This window comes from Carcharhinus amblyrhynchos, chromosome 12 (assembly GCF_965287045.1).
Source record: "Carcharhinus amblyrhynchos chromosome 12, sCarAmb.v2.hapA, whole genome shotgun sequence".
NCBI classification, from domain to species: Eukaryota; Metazoa; Chordata; class Chondrichthyes; order Carcharhiniformes; family Carcharhinidae; genus Carcharhinus; species Carcharhinus amblyrhynchos.
The window spans coordinates 51234635-51257173 of NC_137335.1; the positions used below are offsets into that span (position 1 = coordinate 51234635).

The 22539-nt window shown below is 39.8% G+C and overlaps 1 protein-coding gene across 4 annotated transcripts in view; it reads right to left on the reverse strand.

Annotated features, from left to right (window-relative positions):
* LOC145350972 (tyrosine-protein phosphatase non-receptor type 14-like) overlaps positions 1-22539 on the reverse strand; it is a 217069-nt gene that overhangs the window by 97943 nt on the left and 96587 nt on the right. For all 4 annotated transcript variants that reach the window (XM_080200521.1, XM_080200523.1, XM_080200520.1 and 1 more), the window contains one exon: positions 9213-9382. In XM_080200521.1, coding sequence (XP_080056647.1) covers positions 9213-9382 — 170 coding nt within the window. The remainder of the gene's footprint in view (positions 1-9212; positions 9383-22539) is intronic.

Consider the following 22539-nt stretch of genomic DNA (forward strand, 5'->3'; position numbering starts at 1 on the left):
CCAAAAGGTCAGCATCAGGATGATCAGTGGCCACAGGTACTAACACCAAAAACAATAATCCTCAACGGCATCTGAATCACTTCTCATGAGGCAATGTCAGAGCATAAATACTGTTGTGTGCAATGAGTCCCAATTTATGTATGATTGGAGGCTTCCACTACCAAACTCAATTTAACATTTTGAGATGGGCTGTTCAGGGATTAGTTGTTAATGCACTTCTGAAGATTAGAACTTGAAATCATTTTCTGTTCTTCCTAGAGGCACTACTAAATATTAGTTTTTCAGAAGGAGTGTTATGAATGTATTAGAAAGTGAAGAGCTCGTGTCTTTAAGTTGAGGTTTTATTTTCTGAGAAAATTGAAAATTAGGAATATATTCTTAACAGGAGTGAAAGAGATTGCACCTCTCAAAACATGCTGTGATGTTATTAAATCTCAGCTCCAAGAATGTGAGAGAGAGAGAGAGAGAGAGTATGGATCATCACACTCGCCACAAGACGTGCAGAATGCTTCTGAGGTGTCTCCATTCTGATCCAATTTACTTTGTCTTTACAGTTTTTGCCTTGCTGGTTCTTGCAATACCATGTTGTAGATCACAGTAATGATGTGGAGTTGCTAGTGTTGGACTGGAGTAGGCACAGTAAGTAGTCTCTCACACCAGGTTAAAGTCCAACAGGTTTATTTGGTGGCACGAGCTTTCAGAGCACTGTTCCTTCATCAGGTGAGGGCAATCAGTGCTCCGAAACTTGTGTTTCCAAATAAACCTGTTGGACTTTAACCTGGTGTTGTGAGACTACTTACTAGATTACAGTAAAGCAGCAATTAAATGTGAAGAGGAATGACCAACTGCATTGTTCACATTAAACCAAGAGGATGTGAAGGGTAGAGGTTTGCCTTTGTTACTGTGTGAGAGAGACTGCTGTGATGATATAATTATAATAAATATTTCATTATAATTGTTTCTACAGCATTTACAGTAAGTACCCCATAAAAATTCCATGTTGCAGTGATCCTCCAATCAAAATGTTTGCCTTTCCTACATGTTTACCATCTGCATTGTATACAGCGAATAAACCAAATTAAAATTTAACTGTCTATATTTAACCAAACGTTTCTGTAAACTAGTCCAACAAACCAGTCCCACTCTAGCTGGGTATTCCTGCTTTAATATGCAACGTTATCTGATAACACAACTTGACATCTGCAGAAGCAGTGAAACGTGTTATCTCTTCTGCATGTTTCCACTGAGTTAAGACTAGAGCAGTAACACCTCATAACCCAAGCATTTCACATACCGCTCTGCTAAACTTAATGCCAAATTCTCCCAAGATTTTCAGCCACATAAGGGCCCCCACACAAATGCTTCTCTTAAAACTCCTGCACAGCACTCATGATTGTGTTGACATCCAGCTATAGACTTTAAGTTTACAGTCTGGCAACAGGAGGAATTCTTGAGATGTTTAGCTATCTTTAACTGGAGCCCTTCTTGGTTTTGCCTCATCATGATCAGAACAGTGTATTTGATACTAGGGCCTAGACAGCGACAAAGAAGGAACAGCACAACGTTCAAAAGTCATTCTCTTTCGTACTAAGCAGCTCAGAATCAAAAGAAAATATGTCTACAATGCTTTTGCCTGTGCCATACAATTTTGTGTAAACTTCTTTGTGAACAACAGCTAACTTTTTTTTAAACTGTAATTTTTGTAAGGATATGCATAATATTCTCCAATCAAAACAAACCTCACATTACTATCACGTAAAGTAAGTGTGTTTACAGGCATTTCTAACGAATAGAAGATTGTGTTTAACATGCACAGCACTCTAACTCTGCAGACGTATAGGTCGGAATTCTCCGGCCGTTCACAATGGTGGGATTCTTTGGTCCCACCAGCAGTACAAACCCTGCTGCGAGTTTCCCGGTGGCATGGAGTGACTTCAAACTGAATTCCCATTGACAGTAGTGGGACCAAAAGATCCTACCACCAGCAAGTGGTGCACAAGCTCTTGCCAACAAGAGAAACAGCCAGTACACATTGGTAGCCTCACAGCACCAGGGATCCAGGTTCGATTTCTGGCTTGGGTCACTGTCTCTGCCGAGCCTGCGACGGTCTCCTCCAGGTGTTCCAATTTCTTCCCACAGTCCGAAAGATGTGGTTAGGTGCATTGGCCATGCTAAATTCTCCCTCAGCGTACCCAAACAGGCACCAGAATATGGCGACTAGGGGGTTTTCACAGTAACTTCATTGCAGTGTTAATGTAAGCCTACTTGTGATACTAATAAAAAACAAAAATTATAACTTAAAACACTGAGGCAAGGCCAGAGAATCTCACCCATGACAAATGCAAATATGATAGAATTCTAGGAAAGTTCACAAATTTCAAAACTTCTTTTTTGGCAACACCCTTTAATTTATCAGTAGACTACCTTACCCAAAGGGATGTTCAATATCTTGGCCTTTAATTGGAAGTTGGTGCTGAATGTCAAGTTGCTTTTCCACAGCAGTTAGCTTAATAGAAAAATGGATGTATTTCTAGATTAAAGGCTGAATAAGAGACCATTAATCTCTGGACGGACATTTGGGGCAAACGTTTCAATCAGTAGTACTTCTGGCTTTAGAAGAATTACACCAAACTTTCCTCTCCCCCCCACATTATAATACCATTTATGGGAGGTTCATCTCTGGAAAAGACTTAAAATAGACTGGTCTGAGGGGGAAATCAGGAAACGTGACACATTCATTCCAGGTATAGTGGGCTTTTGACAACACATTCATTACTTTGAGACTTGTGTTAATGATAATTGCAAGGTGTGAAGAACAATGCAGATTGGGAATCATTATTAATAAAGCTTTGTGGAATGCATTACTTTACTGGAAAAATGCACTGCTGAGCTTTCAGTGAATTAGTGTAGCCCTCCTGTTGTATAATCCATCCTCGAGTGCTGCATTACACACTCCGACTGAGCAGATCTCTTGTGAGGTGAATTCAAAATAGGCAAGAAGAATATAGCATGCTTTCCTCCTGCCTGAAAATAATTATCCTGGGTTCATCAAAATTCTACCTTCATACCTTCAACAAGGAATTATGTTAAAACATTCTGATGCCTCCGAGCATCCTTGAGTTGTTTGTACATGCCACTAAAGTCCCTTTCGTCAATGTGGTAGCACAGTAACTAGATGCCAATCAGTCACAACAGTAATGCAAGTTAGTGACTATGGGATAGCAAGATGAAGACCACACATCCTGCATTCCAAAAAAAGCAGCTAAAAAAAAAACAGAATGCAAAGATTCCTGTGGATGAGACGTTTTACTCAACTGTTGTTTTTGAATGAACTAAAAAAAGTACAATATTTAACTATTTTTCCCCCAGAGCTTGTTGAACAGCTTGTGTTGGTAAGAAGCAAATTCCTTTTGGAATATTTTCTGCAGTGGTTAGGAAACTAGAACTGGCAGAACAATCTTGCTCTTCAAGGGACACACTTGAGATAGGAAGGAGGCAAGCACAGCAGGACGGAATGATTTTAGTGCATTTCAATGCTATGTTGGAGGAAAGGATGTACATTCCATGTAAAAACATTCCTGCTGGTAAGACTACTTCCTGGGTCTCTTTGCCAAGGGGACGTATCCTGACCTGTGTCCACAGACAGGATTCCTTTTGGATCATTGTTACCCTGGTCCTCCTAACTGGATGAAATGCTTTGCATGTTAATTTTGAGGATGTGGATAACTGTATAATCCTATTAGAGTCAACATCTCCTTCAAAACTTAGTGAAATGAATTCATTGTATTGACATTATATTTTTAATGCGAAATTTGCTTTTCTTCAACTGACACAAGTCAATGCTGAGGATTGGAATATTTTCATCTTAAATCACCAGTATCAGCAGAATGCAGGCAGACATGGGTTAATGCAAAGCTCCATCTGCTCTCCCTACACTGTGCCTCATCCTCTGGACAGTAACCACTGTAAGGGTGTGACCTTTTCCCATTTCCTATCAGCAGCACAGTTCTATTGGGCCTCCCATATGGAAAGCAGTGTATTTACAGGTCCTGGTGACTAAATTTGAATAAAGAGCACGTGGGTGTCCCAGATGATCTGTACCTCTTGGTAATTGCCTACTAATGTTGATGGTTTCAGTCCATTTTGAGCAACCTCAGTTCTTCCCTTTGATCATCTTCCTCAAGATGAAGGGACACGACAAGAAAAAGACATCTTTGTTGCACAGCAAAGCTGCCAGATTTCAAAATTAAAGGTCTCAACCTGGGCACAATGCTTCAGCTTTCTGTGATTTTGAATTTGAAGAAGTTACAGTTCTAATAACTTGAACAGAAATACTGCTCAGAACTTTGCCAAAATGGCCACTTTGCAACACTTCCATTTTTCTACCCAACTAGCAACATTATTTCTTTATTCGCTTTGCTTTTGATGGAGGGAAACAGTGTTTCACATCAGACACTCAAAACATTATCATTCACTCAGTATTATTTACTGCAAGCAATATCAGAAAAACTTCAATATACTGCCCCTTCCTCCCAAAAAATCTGAGGGAATACCTAACACAAATTGCCCAAGTTGCAATGATTCAGCAAAACATAGGCATATGACAACTAATAAATGAATACAACATTACAATCATTAGCAGTTCAGTGAACTGATTCACAAACCAACACAATGTGCTGGTAGCTGTCTCTACACTAACTTTGGAATAAATCTGTTTTCTTAAGCTAAAAATGTTAACCTTTTGACACCAGAGACCTAAAAGGAACACTGTGGGTCTTTCAGTGAAAGACATGGCAGACCATGTTCTGATAAGGTTGGAATTTAAAAATCTTCTTTTCACGAAAATCTTTGAGTTACTGAACAATGAACATTCAATTCAGCTGTACAATGCAATGTACTCTCAAACTTTTTTTTAGAACAAATTCCATTGTTCTGATGAAAACCATTTATAAACGTTTTGAATTTACTGTTTCTATGTCCTTCTATCAAACATCTGAAAATATATTTTGGAATGTGCTGACCGCTATAACTACTACATATGGGAGGTTCTCTGAGAAAACAATATTCGGAAATATATTTGCAAAATATATTTAACTAGATTGGTACTAGTCGGGAAGATATACACCCTGCTGAGTTTTCAGTCATTCCAAGAAAGTCATTGGCTTACACTTTGGAATGGAAGCATTTAAATATATTTGTTTGCAGTGTTGTAAAATCCCCTATCCATAGCTGGACAAGGTCCTGGGCACTGAAACACTGGGGAGGCATAACTATGTGGAAAGTGAGGACAATCCAGAAACAAGTTGCAAAACAAGCAGTATGACTTTACTAAAACCACAAAGCATTCTGCCAGAGACCTGACAGTTTTATGACTCTTTGTTTCAGACACCTATTTCATTTGAAAATCCTAATCAGCTTAAAATAATTGTCAGGTTTGATAGCATCTGCAGTATTTTGCTTTTATGTCAGCTTTGATGGCATGACATGGTTTGATGGCTTGAGTCACACATTATGCAAATTCTTCTCTGGCATTCTCATTATACAAGTAGATTCCTGGCTTGGATTTGGAGTGGCAAAAAGGAAATTATTACAATTTCTTCTTCCGTGTGGGGAAACGGAGAAAACAGTCCATCTAGCAGGAACCTAGTCATACCTGAAAGTAAAACCACTTAGGATACTTTCCTACACTAACGCTGCCATACAAATGAAAGTTGTTGTGACTATTGAATAGAATTAGGTCCCCAATTTAGGAATATAGGAATTAGAAACAGAAGTAGGCAAATTCAGCCCATTGAGCCTGCTCTGTCATTCAATCAGATCACAGCTGATCTCTCCCTGGTCTCAAATCCACCTTCCCATCCGTTCCCCACATCCCCTTATCTCTTTTTTTTGTTCTCTCATCCTTGAAACCATTCAATGATTCACATTCCACCGCACTATGAGGCAGCTAGTTCCACAAATTCGTCACCCACTGCGAGAAGTGGTTCCTACTCATCTCGGTCTTAAATCTACTGCCTCCCTACCTATACCTGTGACCTGGTGTTCAAGATTGCCCCACAAGATGAAACAATTGGTTTACATTATCAATCCCTTGTAAACTTAAATACACCTCAATCAAATCCTCTCTCAAGCTTCTAAACTACAGCGAGTATAAGCCCAAATCTTTTAATCTCTCCTCATACATTAATTGTTTTATTTCCAGAATCTCTCTCATGAACAGATTGGAAGACCTGTTAGGATTTCAGGCTCGCACAAACATCCAGTGGAAACTGTTTGATTGTTTATGGATGAATCAACCTGGCAAGTGAGTCAAATATCTTCTTCTGCACGTGAATGAGGTTGCAAGGCAACACAAGTTTATCAGAATCATTTTCACTCCATTTGCTCGGATCTTATAGCCTGTCCCAAGATTAAGGGAATTGGAGGAGTGAAAAATAAATGTCTCCAGAACAGGGGGCAACTTTCCAGCTCATCCACAGTCCATGAGCAGAAATCCAAAAGCACAACGACGTCTATCCTGGAAAGTGCTCGTTTAACCATCAAAACTTGAAGGGCCTTATCTGCCAATTACAGCAGTTACCACAGACATTAACTTGGCTCTGTAGTCACACTCCTACATTCTTAGTTGGCAGATGATAAGTTCAAGCCCAACTTCAGCATTTAATTACAAACCAAGCCAGCGCAATTGACCTAGTTGTATCCAGAGGATGAAATCGAGGTAGGTTCTCCATTTTGGTTCAAACATCCCAGATAGTCTGCTGGAACAATTAGAAATTATATAGTGTTCCAGGTGAGACTTTCAGACGATCCACTGATTCACTGGGACAGGTAAATGAGGAAGTTGGATATCAAAAGCTCTTATGGGACTATGGGCAGAAGTGCATAGAGCTCTCCCTGTATCCCTCCAACAATGCCTTCAACTTATATCACCAAAAACTGATAAAACAGTTGCGAGATAAATGACGATTTAATGAGATGCTGCCTTTTTTTTTAAACGATATATAGTAGTCACTGCATGTCAATTCATTTATACGTGAAGTGTTTTGATGCATTTAAATATGATAAAGGGACTATTTGACTACAAGTCTTTCTCACGCGTGTTTCTATTTTCCTGCTGCAATCAGAATGGTTTCTAGGGCAGTTACCTCGAATGGACCCATAAAGATGATTAGGGCCATAGCAACTACACTTGCTGCAAGATGCCAGGTAGAGGAAATGATGAAACATCTATTTCAAATCAGGTGGGGGCACCAAAAAGGAACAGTGACCTTCCTGAGGAGTCTGTATCCTCAGCCTGCAAATATCCAAATGCCTCGAGTGAAGGAGATGCCACTATAGCACACCAGAGAGAAATTGGGATTACTCCCAGAATAACAGTACTCATGCTGATAAATTTCATGAGGGGAATATGATCCATAATGATAGTCTCAGAACATGATCAATGCATGGTTAAACTCCAGTTCTGCACAGAGAATACTGGAAGAAAAACTGCATGAACTCATCATCAAAAAAACTAACTTCATTTATCTCAGTCTGGTAGTTCTTTTAAAGTTAAGAGATTATGCCAGAATTTTACTAGTTCTCTGAAGACAAGCTGGGTGGCAAGAGAGCCTGAAAAACGGTCGTGCAAGGGAGGAATTGCCCAACATATTCCCATTGCCATGAGATATTCTAAGTGGGCGTGGCAGCAGCACAGTTGTCTGCTAACTGGTGGTGGATGGCCAATTAATTCAATTAAGTGAACAATTTGCTGCACTTTAAACCCCATCAGCATTTTACCAGCATCAATAGGGATCCTTGCTGTGTGGGAACACTGTCAGGCAGCATTGACCACCTTCACAGCTCTGATACCCCTACTGAATGCATCACTCCTCCAACTGCTGGCCGACCAATGGAACTTTAAAACAAAATCTCCTGGACCTTTCAGAGTGGACTATAATGGAGGCACCTTTTCCTTCTCCTTGCAGCCTCAGCTGCGGCTATCTCCGTCATAGCATTGCTGAGGTTGGAGAGTTGCCAGCTTTCAGCTTTGAGAGACAGCTGCTGAGCTAAATTGGTCAGCAGCCCTGTTCAACTCTTGTAAAAATTCCAGCCACTATAACACAATAGCTATAAAATGGCCTATAAACAATAACATGGATGGACAATGTCTCAAACTTCAAAGTCCATTACTTGAAATTAATTCAAAATCAGTCCTAATCTCCTTGCTGGCCTATTAAGGAGTCTGCAGACAAACTATCCCATCAAAATGTTAAACATTCCACTCAAATCAGCACTTGTGATCTGTGACACAGAGCAGTACTCTGTATCTGAAGAATTACCCAAGGCTAGTTCAAAATCAAATCTCTTGTTCATTATTTTGGCCTTTTAAGTGAGTTTCCTCTCATTACTCTGCCTGCTGAAGACGGTAAATGAAATCTCTATGACAAGTGCCTTAGGTACTGACTTTAAAGGCAGTCAGGGTTGGTAATTAAAATATAAGCAGTGATGGGATTGCATTTATTTATAATGAACAGTTCAGCTGGCAAGTGATTTAGTTTGTCATGCCATTCACTGCAATCTTAAAGCTCATGAAACACTTAAGACTAGCCTACAAGCTCATTTTTAGAAGCAATGCAGAAGGTCCCAGACAGAGGAGTTACAAGCTATCAGGAAAGTCAGAACTCGTTGGGGATCATTTCTTTAGAAAATGAAAGGTGAAGGGGCAACCTAATGGATGTCTTTTAAATTATGGCAGGACATGACAGGGGTGGGGTAAACATGGAGAAAATGTTCCACTCATGGGCCAATCCAACATTAGGAACCCTAAATATAAGATAGTTATGAATAAGTAAAAGAAATTTAGAAGAAACTTCTTTACTCTGCAGGTGGTTGAAGTGTAGAACTTGCTACTCACGGAGTAGGTGGGACGAATATCAAAGTATTAAAAGGAAGCTAAATGATACACTTGAGAAAAAGGAATTTGAAGTAATGATTCAAAAGGCTAGGTGAAGTAAGGTGGGAGGCGGCTTATGCGAACCGATCCAAAATGGCAATCATTTGTTTTCATTGGTTGCCAGCCTTTGCAAGTTTACATTTCAGACTTCCAGCATTTACTGTTTTCCTTTCACCACAACAATTGTATATGCGTGCCCAGAGAACAGAGCTCTCCTTCTGAAGACTATTTCCATGACAATTTACTAAAAAGATAAATACTAGTTGGCTTTCTGTACCTTGTGACCTCTTGCTGTAGTTTTGAGACGCAGGGTACATAAAACATCACTCCAAAGAAAAGGAGTGGCTCATTGGCAAATTTGTCCAGTTGTTTTTTCAGAGCTTTTTCTAGTTCTACCCATCGTCCCTGCTGCGTTTTGCTGAGGAACCAAAGTCCAAAATAATGGGTCTGTTGGAAGAAACAAGGCAGAGTTAATTGACTAATATGTACATTCTCAGATTCCTACAGTTCTAAGTACCGATAAAATTTCACAACATACATTTTACTCCTGATAATGAAAAGTCCTTTTCTCAAGGAAGATGAATACTATAACTTAAATTAAACATGCAACAACATAGGAGGGAAAAACTGGTTGAAAAAAATGGATCATTAAATGAAGGGATTCTGAATTAATAGTAGATTACATTCATGGTTTCCTTTACTCTCCAAGGCACAGAATGATTTCCTAGAAACCGAATGATTCCCAAGAAACCAAATGATTTCCAATGCATGATTATTAAGGGATTAATTCTTCACGCAATGTTATGTGAGTGCTGGCAGCTCTAGAACTTCCTTCAGAAGTGTATAACTCACAAAATCTTACACAGTATTTCACAAAAATTTCTGTTATCTCATTTTATTTAACTGTTGAGCAGAATTTCAAAGAAAATATAAATGCAATTTTGTGATACTCTTGTAACATTCTTCTGCACTTTCATGCACTTTATAACCATATCCAGGTTGTGCCAAATCTTGATAAGGATTTGGCCGAGAAGTGGATTAATATTCTGCGTGACCTGGAGAACTTGTGCAACTTTATTATATCGTTCTGGGTGCAATTCTCTCGCTGGGTTATCCTGACACGGTCACATTCAATGATATTTGACTTTCTTTTTTAAATACGAGTTTTCAAGTTGCACTGCTGCAAGGACAATTGAACATCAGATACCATGTTAGTGAAAAGATTTCATTATGTGCACAGCAAAGAAAAGCCAGAATTTGCATTTCAATTTACTGCAAGTACATCCAGCCTAAATTTGAAGTTCCAGTTCTGGCGAACAGTGACCTGCAGGGGTAAGACACAAACTAGACGCTACAGCAGAGATGAACTAGGGTGAAAAACAGCAGTGATTCCAAAATAATCACACTAAGGTCAGAGTAATGAAAGCTACAAGGGGTGGAATTTTTCATTTTGTGCTGAGGCGAGAGAACCAGCGTGCTGTTGGCTTTCCTTGCCATATTATGCAGCACTCTTATGTAGAAAAGATGTGGAGTGGCATACCCAGTGGGTTCCTCCACTTGGTTCATATTGATAAACCTGTGGTAAATCTCACTGATGTGACATTATCATGACAAGGGGGAATTCCTGACATGGGGGAGATCATACCATGGGAAAACCCTTTAATGAGATGTTATTTTATTGAAAACAAGGTTCCCAACCCTGTACACTGTGTACGTAGTCTATTGGGAGATCAGGGCTCCTGCACAATGGCGCCCCTGGAACTCAGCAGCCAGATTCTCAGGTGAGCTGAGGCTCCACCCTCCCCCTACTGGCAAGATTTGCATTACAGTTGCTATTTTGCATAGAGTGCCGTAAATTCGCAATACTTACCTCACTGAAAACAACGGCAAAAAAAGAAAGAGTTTTGAATTTTTCTGAAAGAAATTGCACCCTTAATCTCTGCAAAAGAGAGAGTGGGTTAACACTAATTGAACTGAAGAAGATTTTGAGCAGTAAATAGCTTTATTCTACAGGAAGATGAAATAGAGTAATATAATTGCTATAACTTACATTTATCTAATAACAAAAATGAAGAATGTGCACTGCGACCCCTCCAACCAGTGGGCCATCTTACTAAACTTAAACATAATGGATGGAATTTTGCCATCCCACCTACCATGGGAATCGTAGCAGATGGGACAGAAAAATTGTTGGGCCATTTAAAGGCCTGTTGACCTCAGGTAGGAATTTTCAGTCTTCGGGCATGCGCAACCAGAAAAATCCCACCATCACTTCCACTACATTCTCTCCTGTTGCTGGACACCCCCTTCACAACTCAACATGGGGCTGTTCTGAGAAACAAATACTTGTAAAGCAGCCCAGCTTAAAACACAGCTTAACCCAATCAATGTTTAAGTATGTTTTAAAGGCCATAGCATCTCAAAATTGGTCATTATCTGTCAGGCCTTTTAACCTAGGTTTACATGTTTGGATAACATTGTGCGCAAACAAGTCAGTGGCTCCAGATCTGCAAATCACAGTAATGTGGGATGGTTGTCCTTGACGGGGTTGTTGCGTAGGTGGAGTTTCAATGCTAGGCCTCTCCATGTTCTGGATAAATTGGGTGACTGAAGATGACCAAGTCAAACAGCTCTTTAACAATGCGCCCAAGTTCCTATGATTCCCTTAAATCGATTTATAGACTTTTCAGACTGGTCTATATTTTGCTGAGCTTCAATTCCACAATTTACCAATATTTTAAGACGCTCGTCTCATTATAAGATCGTATAAAGGAGGCTGGGCTATTGCAGTCACTCTGCTGTTATAATGAAGGGACCGTCATCGCTTGGCACCTTTAATTACACCACCATGTCACCTAATTATCTATTTCGTTCTCCCTACTGGAATGAGCAATGCAAGAATATCGGCACTTAGAACCACTTCAATATTAGAAGTCAGTGTTACCACCTCCTGGCGGTCAGATATAATGCCACCAAATCAAAGATAAACACAACCCAACCAGCGAAGTAAACCTTCTGAATATAAAAAAAGGCAAAAATATCTGTTAGAAAAGACAAAACGTATTTTAAAAAAGATATCTACATCTACATGACTCAACTTCCTGTTGTCAATTTTTGTGGCAACTTTTTCTCATTATGTATCCCTGAATGGACTGTTGCCAAACCTCCCCACTGTTATGTCCCTGCAGCTTGTCTCCACTCGTCACCAAGTGGTGGCACTGTCGGGGCTGTGTTCTGTATTTAGCTGTTTTTCTGCATCTGTTTCTGCTCCTGCTCGGCCAAGATCCAACATCAGTCCACTCGAAACAAAGCTTTTTCTTTGTAAAAATGACCTGCTTTTCCTGATACAGGAAGGGACAGAACGTGAGCTAGTGTTACCAGAGAATGTAGAGAAAGAAACAAAAAGCTGAAAGACCAGCACAAATCCAATCTTATTTAGATAAAATTCTGCTTTTTTTTTCTCCCTGGGGAGAAAGTTTCCTGGCAAGTTTATTTTTTATAAAAAAAACCCCACCTTTCTACAGGAAATCAGAGGTCATTAAGAGCTGCTTTTTATGTGACAAATCAATCCTACTGGGGCTCAGTTATATTCCAGGGCCAATCTAGTGATAGTTTCCAGTTTAAGAGAAAGGAATATAGGGTGACACAGTAGCAGAGTGGTTAGCACTGCTGTCTCACAGCACCAGGGACCCAGGTTCGATTCCTGGCTTGAGTCACTGTCTGTGCAGAATCTGCATGTTCTCCCCATGTCTGCATGGGGGTGCTTCAATTTCTTCCCACATGCTGGTTAGGTGCATTGGCCATGCTAAATTTTCCTTCTGTGTACCCAAACAGGTCATGATGTGGGTATGCCGGCGTTGGACTGGCGTAAACACAGTAAAAAGTCTGACAACACCAGGTTTTAGTCCAACCGATTTATTTGATAATAGACTCAAAGCTTGTGAGTCTATTATCAAATACATCAGTTGGACTAAAACCTGGTGTTGTCAGACTTTTTACTGTGTTTACCCAAACAGGTGCCAGAGTATGGCAATTTTCACAGCAACTTCATTGCAGTATTAACTTAAGTCTACTTGCTACACTAATAAACAAACAAAAAACTAAAAAGGTTTAAAGGCAAGAGGGGAGAGATACAGAAGTGTCCAGAGGGGCAAATATTTCATACAGTGGGTGGTGAGTGCCTGGAATGAGCTGCCAGAGGTAGTAGTAGAGGCAGGTACAATTTTGTCTTTTAAAAAGCATTTAGACAGTTACGTGGGTAAAGTGAGTTTGGAGGGATATGGGCCAAAATGCAGGCAATTGGGACTAGCTTAGTGGTTAAAAAAAGGCAGACAAGTTTTGCTGAAGGGCCTGTTTCCATGCTGTAAATTTCTATGGCTCAATGACTCTAAGACAAGGTGGTCACTTGATAGCAAATAGGTTGAACAAGAGGCTTTCAAATAATCATACTCACTTAATTTCCATAAGGATTATTCTGAACAATTTGCAGTATTCACCCTGTTTTTTTCTCCCCAAAGGGAAATCCACTGAGCTTCATGACTACTGAAAAGTTTGGGTGCCTGAATCAACTGACATGTTGGATTTTCCTTTACAGGACAAAATATTGTTTTAAAAATTATGCTGAAAACAGCTGAATAATTTTAACATGTAAAAGATCTAGTTATTGAGTCACTGTGCCTGCTTACTCTAGTGGGAAAGCCTCGAGGTCCGATTAACTAGGTGCAGTTTATTATTCAGTTGCTTTCTTTGGAGGGGAATTCTTAAAGATATTAAGAACATAGGAAATAGGTGCAGGAATACTCCACACAATTTCTTCACAGAACCACAGAATTGTTACAGCACAGAAGGAGGATTTCATGTCTGCGCCAGTTCTCCAAATGAGCATTACAACTTAGGTGTCATTCTCCTGCCTTTTTCCCATATCCTTGCACATTATTTGAATTGAAACAATCATGCAAAGCCCTCCTGGATGCCTCAATTGAACCTGCCTCCGCTACACTTCCAGGTAGTGCATTCCAGACCCAAACTATTCACGGTGTGAAAAATATTTTGCTCACATCACATTTGCTTCTTTTGCAAATTACTTGAAATCTACGCCTTCTCATGTTTGATCTGAGTGGGAACAGTTTCTCCCCTTCGACACTGCCCTCGTGATTTTGATCATCTGTATCCAAACTCCCTTTATCTGCCTTCTCTCCAAGGAAAGCAGTCCCAGCTTCTCCAATCTATCCTCATAACTCAAGTTTTTCATCACTGGAACAATTCAGTAAAAACTTCTATGCAAGTGTACCCTTCCTTAAATATGGTGACCAAAACAATTCCAGATTTGGTCTCACCAAGGCATAAGTTAGTTCCAAAGAAATTAGTTAAGTTTTACACTCAATAAATTAGAGCTCACCATTACAAATTACATCCCAAAATTAGAGGATGAGCAATGGTGTAAGAAGAGCAAGGAATATAAAGCAGCAAACATCAGAGCAGGAAAAACATTTGAGAGAAACTTAAAACACAAACTCCGACAACCTTCTAGGGCCTTATACACTCTAGGGTTCTAAAAGAGATAGCTGCAGAAATAGTGGATACACTGGTTAAGATTTTCTAAAATTCCCTAAATTTTAGAATGATCCTAGCGAATTGGAAGTTAGCAATTGTAACACAGCTATTCAAGAAAAGAGGGAGGGAGAGAGAAAACCAAGAATTACAAGCCAGTTAGTCTGACATCAGTTATTGGGGAAATATTGTAACCTGTTAAGGGCATCTTAAATATGCACTTTGTCTAATCATGCAATGATTTCCCAAGTCAACATGGTTTTATTGAAGGGAAATCACATTAAACAAATTTGTTAAAAAGATTTTTCAGCATACAACTAGCAAAGCAGATAACAGGAAACTTGTAGGTGCAATGTATTTGGATTTTCAAAAGACATTCATAAACATACCATACAAAAGGTTAGAGCACAGGAAAGAGCTCCTGAAATTGGTGTTGATTTATTAGCTTCGATAAAGCACTGGTTAACAAACTGGAAGCAAAGAGCATGGATAAACAGGCCATTTTTAAGTTGTTAGGCTATAACTGTTGGAGTTGGAGTGTGACAAATGTTAGTGATCGTCAGTCACTGAGGCCCAATCTATATATTACTAACTTAGATGGGAGACCAAGACTATTATATCTAGGTTTCCTGACAGTACAAAAATACATGGGATGTAAATTGTGAGAAGGACACAAAGAACAACTTCAGGAAGGGGAACACGCCCCTGTCTACATCAATGAGGACAAAGTAGAAAGAGGCAAGTGCTTCTACTTTCTCAGAAGATTGAAGAAATTTGGCATGTTAGCTATGACTCTCACCAACTTTTACAGATGCACCACAGAAAGCATTCTTTCTGGTTGTAATGCAGCTTGGTATGGCTTCTACTCTGGCCAACACCGAAAGGAACTACAAAAGGTCGTGAATGTAGCCCAATCCATCACGCAAACCAGCCTCTCATCTACTGTCTATATTTGCCGCTGCCTCAGCAAAGCAGCCAGCATTCTTAAGAATCCAATACACCCCAGACATTCTCTCTTCTACCTTCTTCTGTCACGAAAAAGATACAGAAGTCTGAGGTCACATACCAATCACCTCAAGAACAGCTTCTTCCCTGCTGCTGTCAGACTTTTGAATGGACTTGCTTTGCATTTAGTGGCTCTTTCTCTACACTCTAGCCATGACTAACATTCTGCATTCTCTCACTTCCTTCTCCATAAATGGTATGTTTTATCTGTATAGCGTGCAAGAAACAATACTTTTCACTTTATGTTAATACATGCAACAATAATAAATCAAATCAAAGCAGCTGCAAAGAAATACAGAGAGAGTTGCTTAAATTCTCCATCCTCATTAGTCCCATGCTCATCCTCTTATTCTGGTATGCAATTTGTAATGGTGAACTAAAATTTGTTGATTGTAGAACTTAATTAATTTGTTTGGAACTAATTTGTTTGTTGTAATCTGGGGGTTTTTAACCCACAATTAAATAATAGCCTTGTGAAAACAGATTCCGAACCCAAAATGTTAACTTTGCTATTTCCTCAACAGATGCTATTTGGTCTGTTATTTATTACAGCACTGGGACATTTTTGTTTCAAGTCTTCACCTTATACTACTTTGCATTTTAGCCTTTAACTGGGGTTAGTAAATTGTAGTCTGACTATAATGCACAGCATATTTCCTTTGCGCCAGGTTGGGTAAGGGAGGGTATCTCAAAAAGGTGAAGGACAATCCCTAATTACAAATTATTTATGCTTCCTTGCTGCTTATTTGCTTTTTTAGGAAGAGGAATTGGGAATGGAACACTTTGCTCACTTAATCTTTAGCAAATCTTTTCTAGTCGGCAACAGCACATGTCATATAGCTTAAAGTCCAAAATCCAGCCCTGCTACTCCAGTGAGAGATTGGTGGACTGTTATGATGAAAATTACGAGAAGAATTGAGTTATCTGAGCACTTCTATTACTGTTTACTCCTCTTTCCTTTTTAAGATATCCCCAAATTCAAGATAGATCAGCATGGCATTGTAACTAATTATAATTATTAATGGTAATACAACTTCCTGTCCTACACCATCCCCTCACTGATTTATTTAGCTCTCCCTCACTGGTCCAAAAACCAGCCCTGCTTCCTTGCGGACAATGTTCCTCTTTCAGCTGCCAGTACTTCCCACCCATTTCCTGTTGCCACCTCCTCAGATCTCTGGAAGAAGAATTAGCATCAATGCTCTTTAATCTGCCTTCCCGCTCTTGCTGACCAACCAAAAAAGACGACACCGTCTTGAAAAGCCAACAACTCTATTTCTCCCGGACTTCTTGCCCAGTGAAAGCTGGATAGCTGGACATAACATTGTTAAAATATTGGTTTTATCGTCAAGTTGTCTCATACAAAGAACTAGACAAAATAAAACTAGCTCAGGATAAGTGAGTCATTGGAAACCTGGCGAGTTCATTTCATTGGGCATGTCAAATCCACTGCACTTCATGACATTGGAAACTACTTTTGTCAAGATCTACAATTAGGCTTGCAAAATCCATTATTGGACCATATTTACCTTAAAAGTGCAAAATGAAGCTAATCAGCATTATGACAAAGCCAGTTAATGAGCTTACAAATCATTTCCTCTCAGCCAGGATTTTACCTGCACTGATGGAAGAATGGTTATAAGCACCAGTTTTATGGGTGATGTAATAATCAGCTCCTGAATGCCAAAGGATATTTTCCTTCTGGTCAAATACCCGAAATCAGGGCTGGACCGACCAGCAGAAGCTTTGACACAGCACAAGTGCACCTTTTCATCAGGTTGGTAAGTGCAGGCTAGAAGTTGGCTCAAGTTGCACATTGCTGCTGGCTTTTGCCAGAAGGCTCATAGAACATAACTCCCTTCAGATACACATGGCATCAGTAAGCCTACATTGACTTTGTTTTCCTGATCTTAAGTAAGCCACAACAGTGCCATACTCGATCTTGATTGGGAACAAACTGTTGCTCTATTCAAAATGTTCCATTGTGATTTAGTCAGCGGTCTATTGAAGTATTTCTTACTCATTCTCCAGGAATTCTTAAATAATCTTACTCCTTTATCCAAATGCATCAATAGATAGCAGTCACTCCCTGCCAATTTATTTTCATAGGATGTGGATTATCAGCCTGAGATTCTTGTTAACTGGAGCAACAACAGTTGAATGTAATAAATGTCATTATACTTAAAAAGGTGAAGCATTTAAATGTAGTACTGGGCCAATTTTCAGCTGCATGTAGATACGCAGTAAAGTCCACCTGTGTTTGGTCAACTACGTTCTTGGTATACAGAGGCCAGTGCTTGGGCTTCACTTTAATGTGTGAATTGGATATTTCACCTATGACTTCCAAACCATCTCCACAGTATTCTCTTTTTTCCCCCCTCACTCCTGGGGCCAGATTTTATGGCCTTGTTCATCCTAAAACTGTAAAATCATGCCTGGAAGGCCATTGTCTGCCGCTTACCCGCTCCAATTCCCATGGTGGGCTGGGCAATAAAATTCCAGCCCTGGGTCTTTTACTTTTTCTTACTTTGGCTCTTCGAATTTGTCCTTTCATATGTTTGTTATATATTATCTTGTTGTTTTTTGTGTTCCCCCAGCTCAAACGTTGCTGCTTGAAAACCTGAAACTCTGACTAAGTTCCAATGTTTCCTTCTAACTCCTGTGTTCAGTATTTCCATTTTTAAACCACAGCTGTTACTCATTTCACACTCTAGTGTTTCTTTTCTTAGAGTCAATCCAATTATTTTTTCCCCCCAAACCCATCATTCCAAAATCTGGAATTTTTTAAAAATGGTATTGCTAGGTTTATTTTTCAAATACTTCTCAACCCCTGCTTTATTCACACCACTTGTCTGATGTTCAATTTTAGATGGGGAGAGATTTTCTCCAATTAACTGTGGAGAAAACAATAGCTACAATTCCTTAGCATACTACTCCATCCCTCACTCTGGCCGCTGTTTGTGACTGAACCAAACTGCTTGAAAGCTTACCCTATGTAACCCTGAGTTCAGCTTCCGATCCTATTCTCTCTCCAACACCATGACTGCCTGCTTTCCACCTCCACGAATGTGACACAGTGGTTAACACTGTTGCCTCACAGTGCCAGGGACTAAGTTTGATTCCCAGCTTGGGTCCCTGTCTGTGCATATTCTGCACATGCTCCCCGTGTCTATGTGAGTTTCCCCCAGGTACTCTGGTTTCCTGATACAGCCCAAAAGATATGCTGGTTAAGTGCAGTGGCCATGCTAAATTCTCCCTCAGTGTACCCAAACAGATGCCAGAGTGTGGTGATTGAGGGATTTTCACAATAACTTCACGGCAGTGTTAATGTAAGCCTACTTGTGAAACTAGTAAATAAACATTTAAAAAAACTTTAAAACTATTTCTGCCCTTCCCTCAACTCATCAACTTCTGAAACTCTCAACCATTCCTTTGTTACTTCCAGACCTGATTCTTCCAGTGCTCTGTTTGGTCACCAACCTTCCATAAAAATGAACTCATCTAAAGCTGCTGAGTCCCAGCTTTCTCCAAATCCCATTCACCAATTACTGCTATTCCCCAGCTATCCCTCAATGTTAAAATCCTGATTCTTGTGTTCAGATTTCGCTATGACCACCACCCACTTCCCCACCCTGCCCACCCCCAATCCCTGTAGCCTCCTGCATCAAGTTGAATCCATAACATCCTGACTCAGAGGCAAGACTGCTCCCAACTGATAGTTAACATGGTGTCAAACATTCCCAGATTCCCACTCCATCATTCTAACTATATATGATTTTTAAAACTTTCTCACCATTTTCTTCAGCATAATGACCAAACCTCCTCCTTACACACTTGTATCTCATTCCAGAATCATCTTTACACAGAACTCACCAGCACTAAATTCTCTGGAGAACCTTTTCCTGTTGAAACCTCTCAATATTTCTGCTCAATGACCCCCTCCACCCAATCACCATTACCACTTTCTTCCATTCATTACCCTGCACTTCTCCGGAGTTCAATTTTTTTTTCTCTCAATGTTTCCTACCTCCTTCTTACAAGGACATTATTTTCCAATTCACCCATACAAAGTCCGATTTCACAGAAGTAATGAAAACAAAGAAACCAACACTCGCAAAAGTGATATTCTCAGATTTATTCCAACCGCACATTTACAAAATATCTTAGGGCTTCTATTTAATACTTCTCTACAAATGTCTTTCCTTAACACAAGGACATCAATAAATACATTGTACTGGAGAATTTATTTATGCCACATTCATTTTTCATGTCCTTTCTCTAAAAGCTGTACCATGCATTTTTAATTCAGACATCTAATCTGACAAAGGGTGTATATTTGAAACCTTATTATTGGTCTTATGTATTTTCAGCTTCTCATTTCCCCGTTCATGCTTTTTCTCTCTCCCCCTCCCCCCCAATTCCAATCCTACATTTAAAAAGATCTCTGTTCTAAACACATTTCTGTTCTTCCATCCACTGAGCATTTTTAACCAACGGTATATTTCCTTAAGTTTTCCCAAAATGTACTGAACTATATTTGTTATATAAGTGACTACTTGGTCTTCACACAATCTCCCACATCCTTCCTCAGTTTGTCATATTTAGCAATCTGGTCTTCTCAGCAAACGTTCTTTCTAAGCTCATACGAAAATCATTCATGTACGAACTGATTTCCTGCGACAATGCTGACAGATAGACCAAAGACTGCAGCCTGACAAAGATTTAAACTCAAGATACAGCAGTGTTTCAACTTAACTTGCATAAAGCCAAAGCTTAGGTGTCCTAGTCAGAGACATGCCTCAAATGAGCAATCAATGCTGTAGTCAATTAAAGGAAATGGCTTGTAAATCTCAGGCTCCTGCTGTGGGCAGAGGCCAGGCTACCAAGATCACTTTGAAGTGCGACATTTGAAGTGTGACGTACGGAGGCTACATGCGAAACATAAGATAGAGAGGACAGGGCATGGCCCTCAGGCATGTTACTAACTACCAATTGAAGAGACAAACTTTTATTCCTATTCTCAAAACTTTATGAATCCACCTATGCTCCCCACAACTTTAACACTATAGTCCTTGTATCTTTAAGAGAAAAGGGGAGGATTTGCAATTACATAGCCCTTTCCATGACCACCAGACATCTCTAAGCACTTTACAGCCTATTTTTTGGAGTTTAGTCATAGTTATAATGTAGGAAATGCAGTAACCAATTTGCAAACTCTCACAAACAAACGATAATTGTGATGTTGATTGAGGAAAAAGATTAGCCGGAGCATCCTAGAAAACTCCACTGCTCTTCTTCAAATAGTGTCATGGGATCTTTCACATCTACTTAAGCGAGTAGATGGGACATCAGTTTAAATATCTCATCACAAAGTCAGCACGTCTGGCAGTGCAATGCTCCCTCTGTACTGCAGTGGAATGTCAATCTTGATGAGTAATCGTTTACATCACACTTATCAAGTATCTTTTGAGACCTAAGTACCTCAAATCCAAAACATTTGCTTTGGCTATGCCCACACAGATGCATGCTCCAGAAGACTTGTTCACCAAACATGCATTTCCCTTACACGAAGGATGGAACTTGACATCATAGCGGGGACATTAATTGAATGACACCTTCTGCATAAATACCTCAAATGGCCAGGTGCTACATCACATAACCTTGGAAGGCCTCAGATTCAATTCCATTTCTTGGCTGAGTTTAATTGGGGGCAATTGTTTTGATGCTACAACCAGCCTGAACATTCCTGCATCATGTAAAGGGAGAACAAATACGGAGCGAGCATTCCTGTGCTGTCCGATAATTATCCAATGACCTGGTGCTAGAAATTTTGCCTGCGTTAAATGTTGAGCAAGAACAAGATTAGGCCTTTAAATTATGCTATTATCCCTTCCAACACTCTGTCAAGGCCAGTGGTTCTCTCATATTCAAAAGATCCATCTGTCTTACTTACAAACCTAAGATACAGATAGGGTATTATCTCCATTCTATTTACTTTCAAACTCGTCAACAGAAATTCTGCTTTACTGCCCCCAAGGATGAAACTGACCCCATTTCTCTCCCCATTTATGGCTGTGATAGGGCACTTTCCTCTCCAATCCTCTCCCCTCTCTAGCCATGCTACTCTGTAATAATCCCTGTTTGCTCTTCCCTCTGAGCCCACTGCTCTGCTTCATTATCCGTAACTCCTGTTCTGACCAAGACTACAAGAAACTACAAAGGGTTTGAATGTAACTCAGTCCATCACACAAACCAACCTCCCATCCACTGACTCCGTCTAACTTCCCGCTACCTCAGAAAAGCGGCCAGCATAATTAAGGACCCCGTGCACCCTAGACATACTCTCTTCCACCTTCATCCGTTGGGAAAAAGACATGTGCCAACTGACTCAAGAACGGCTTCTTCCCTGTTACCTTCTGACATTTGAATGGACCTACCATATATTAAAGCTGCTCTTTCTCGACACCCCATCTGTAACTGCAACACTACATTCTGCACCCTCTCCTTTCCTTCCCCCAACCCATGTATTCTATGAATAGTAGGTTTTGTCTGTATCACAAACAATATTTTTCACTGTATTCTAATACATGGGACAATAGTAAAATCAAACTTATATTGCTTCTCCCTCTCTGTTACTGGAAGCATTCTTCTCACTACACACTATGCTCTGATACCAGTTAAAATGGCTTTGCAGTCTGAACTGCACCCTATGTGTTTTGAAACTCTTGGTTTAGGAAATTATAAAGAATAATCATTTGGGTGAGATACCAGGGCAAGAAAGCAGAGGAAGAACCAAAAGAAAATTAGTTTAAAAGTGAATCAGGAGACGCTTTTAGCAATATTTTAACATAAAAGATGGTCATTCATAAGACATCAATCTACATGCAAAACAGTTGTGTAACAATTATATTTTGAAATTGCTGAGATATTGTCAGCACCGTAGAGAATGTCACACAGTCAGCATCACTACAGTAACAATTTAAGCAGTTGTAAACATCAACAAACATTGTGCTATCCCTCCTTCCCCCAAGTTCTTTCGGGAATACATG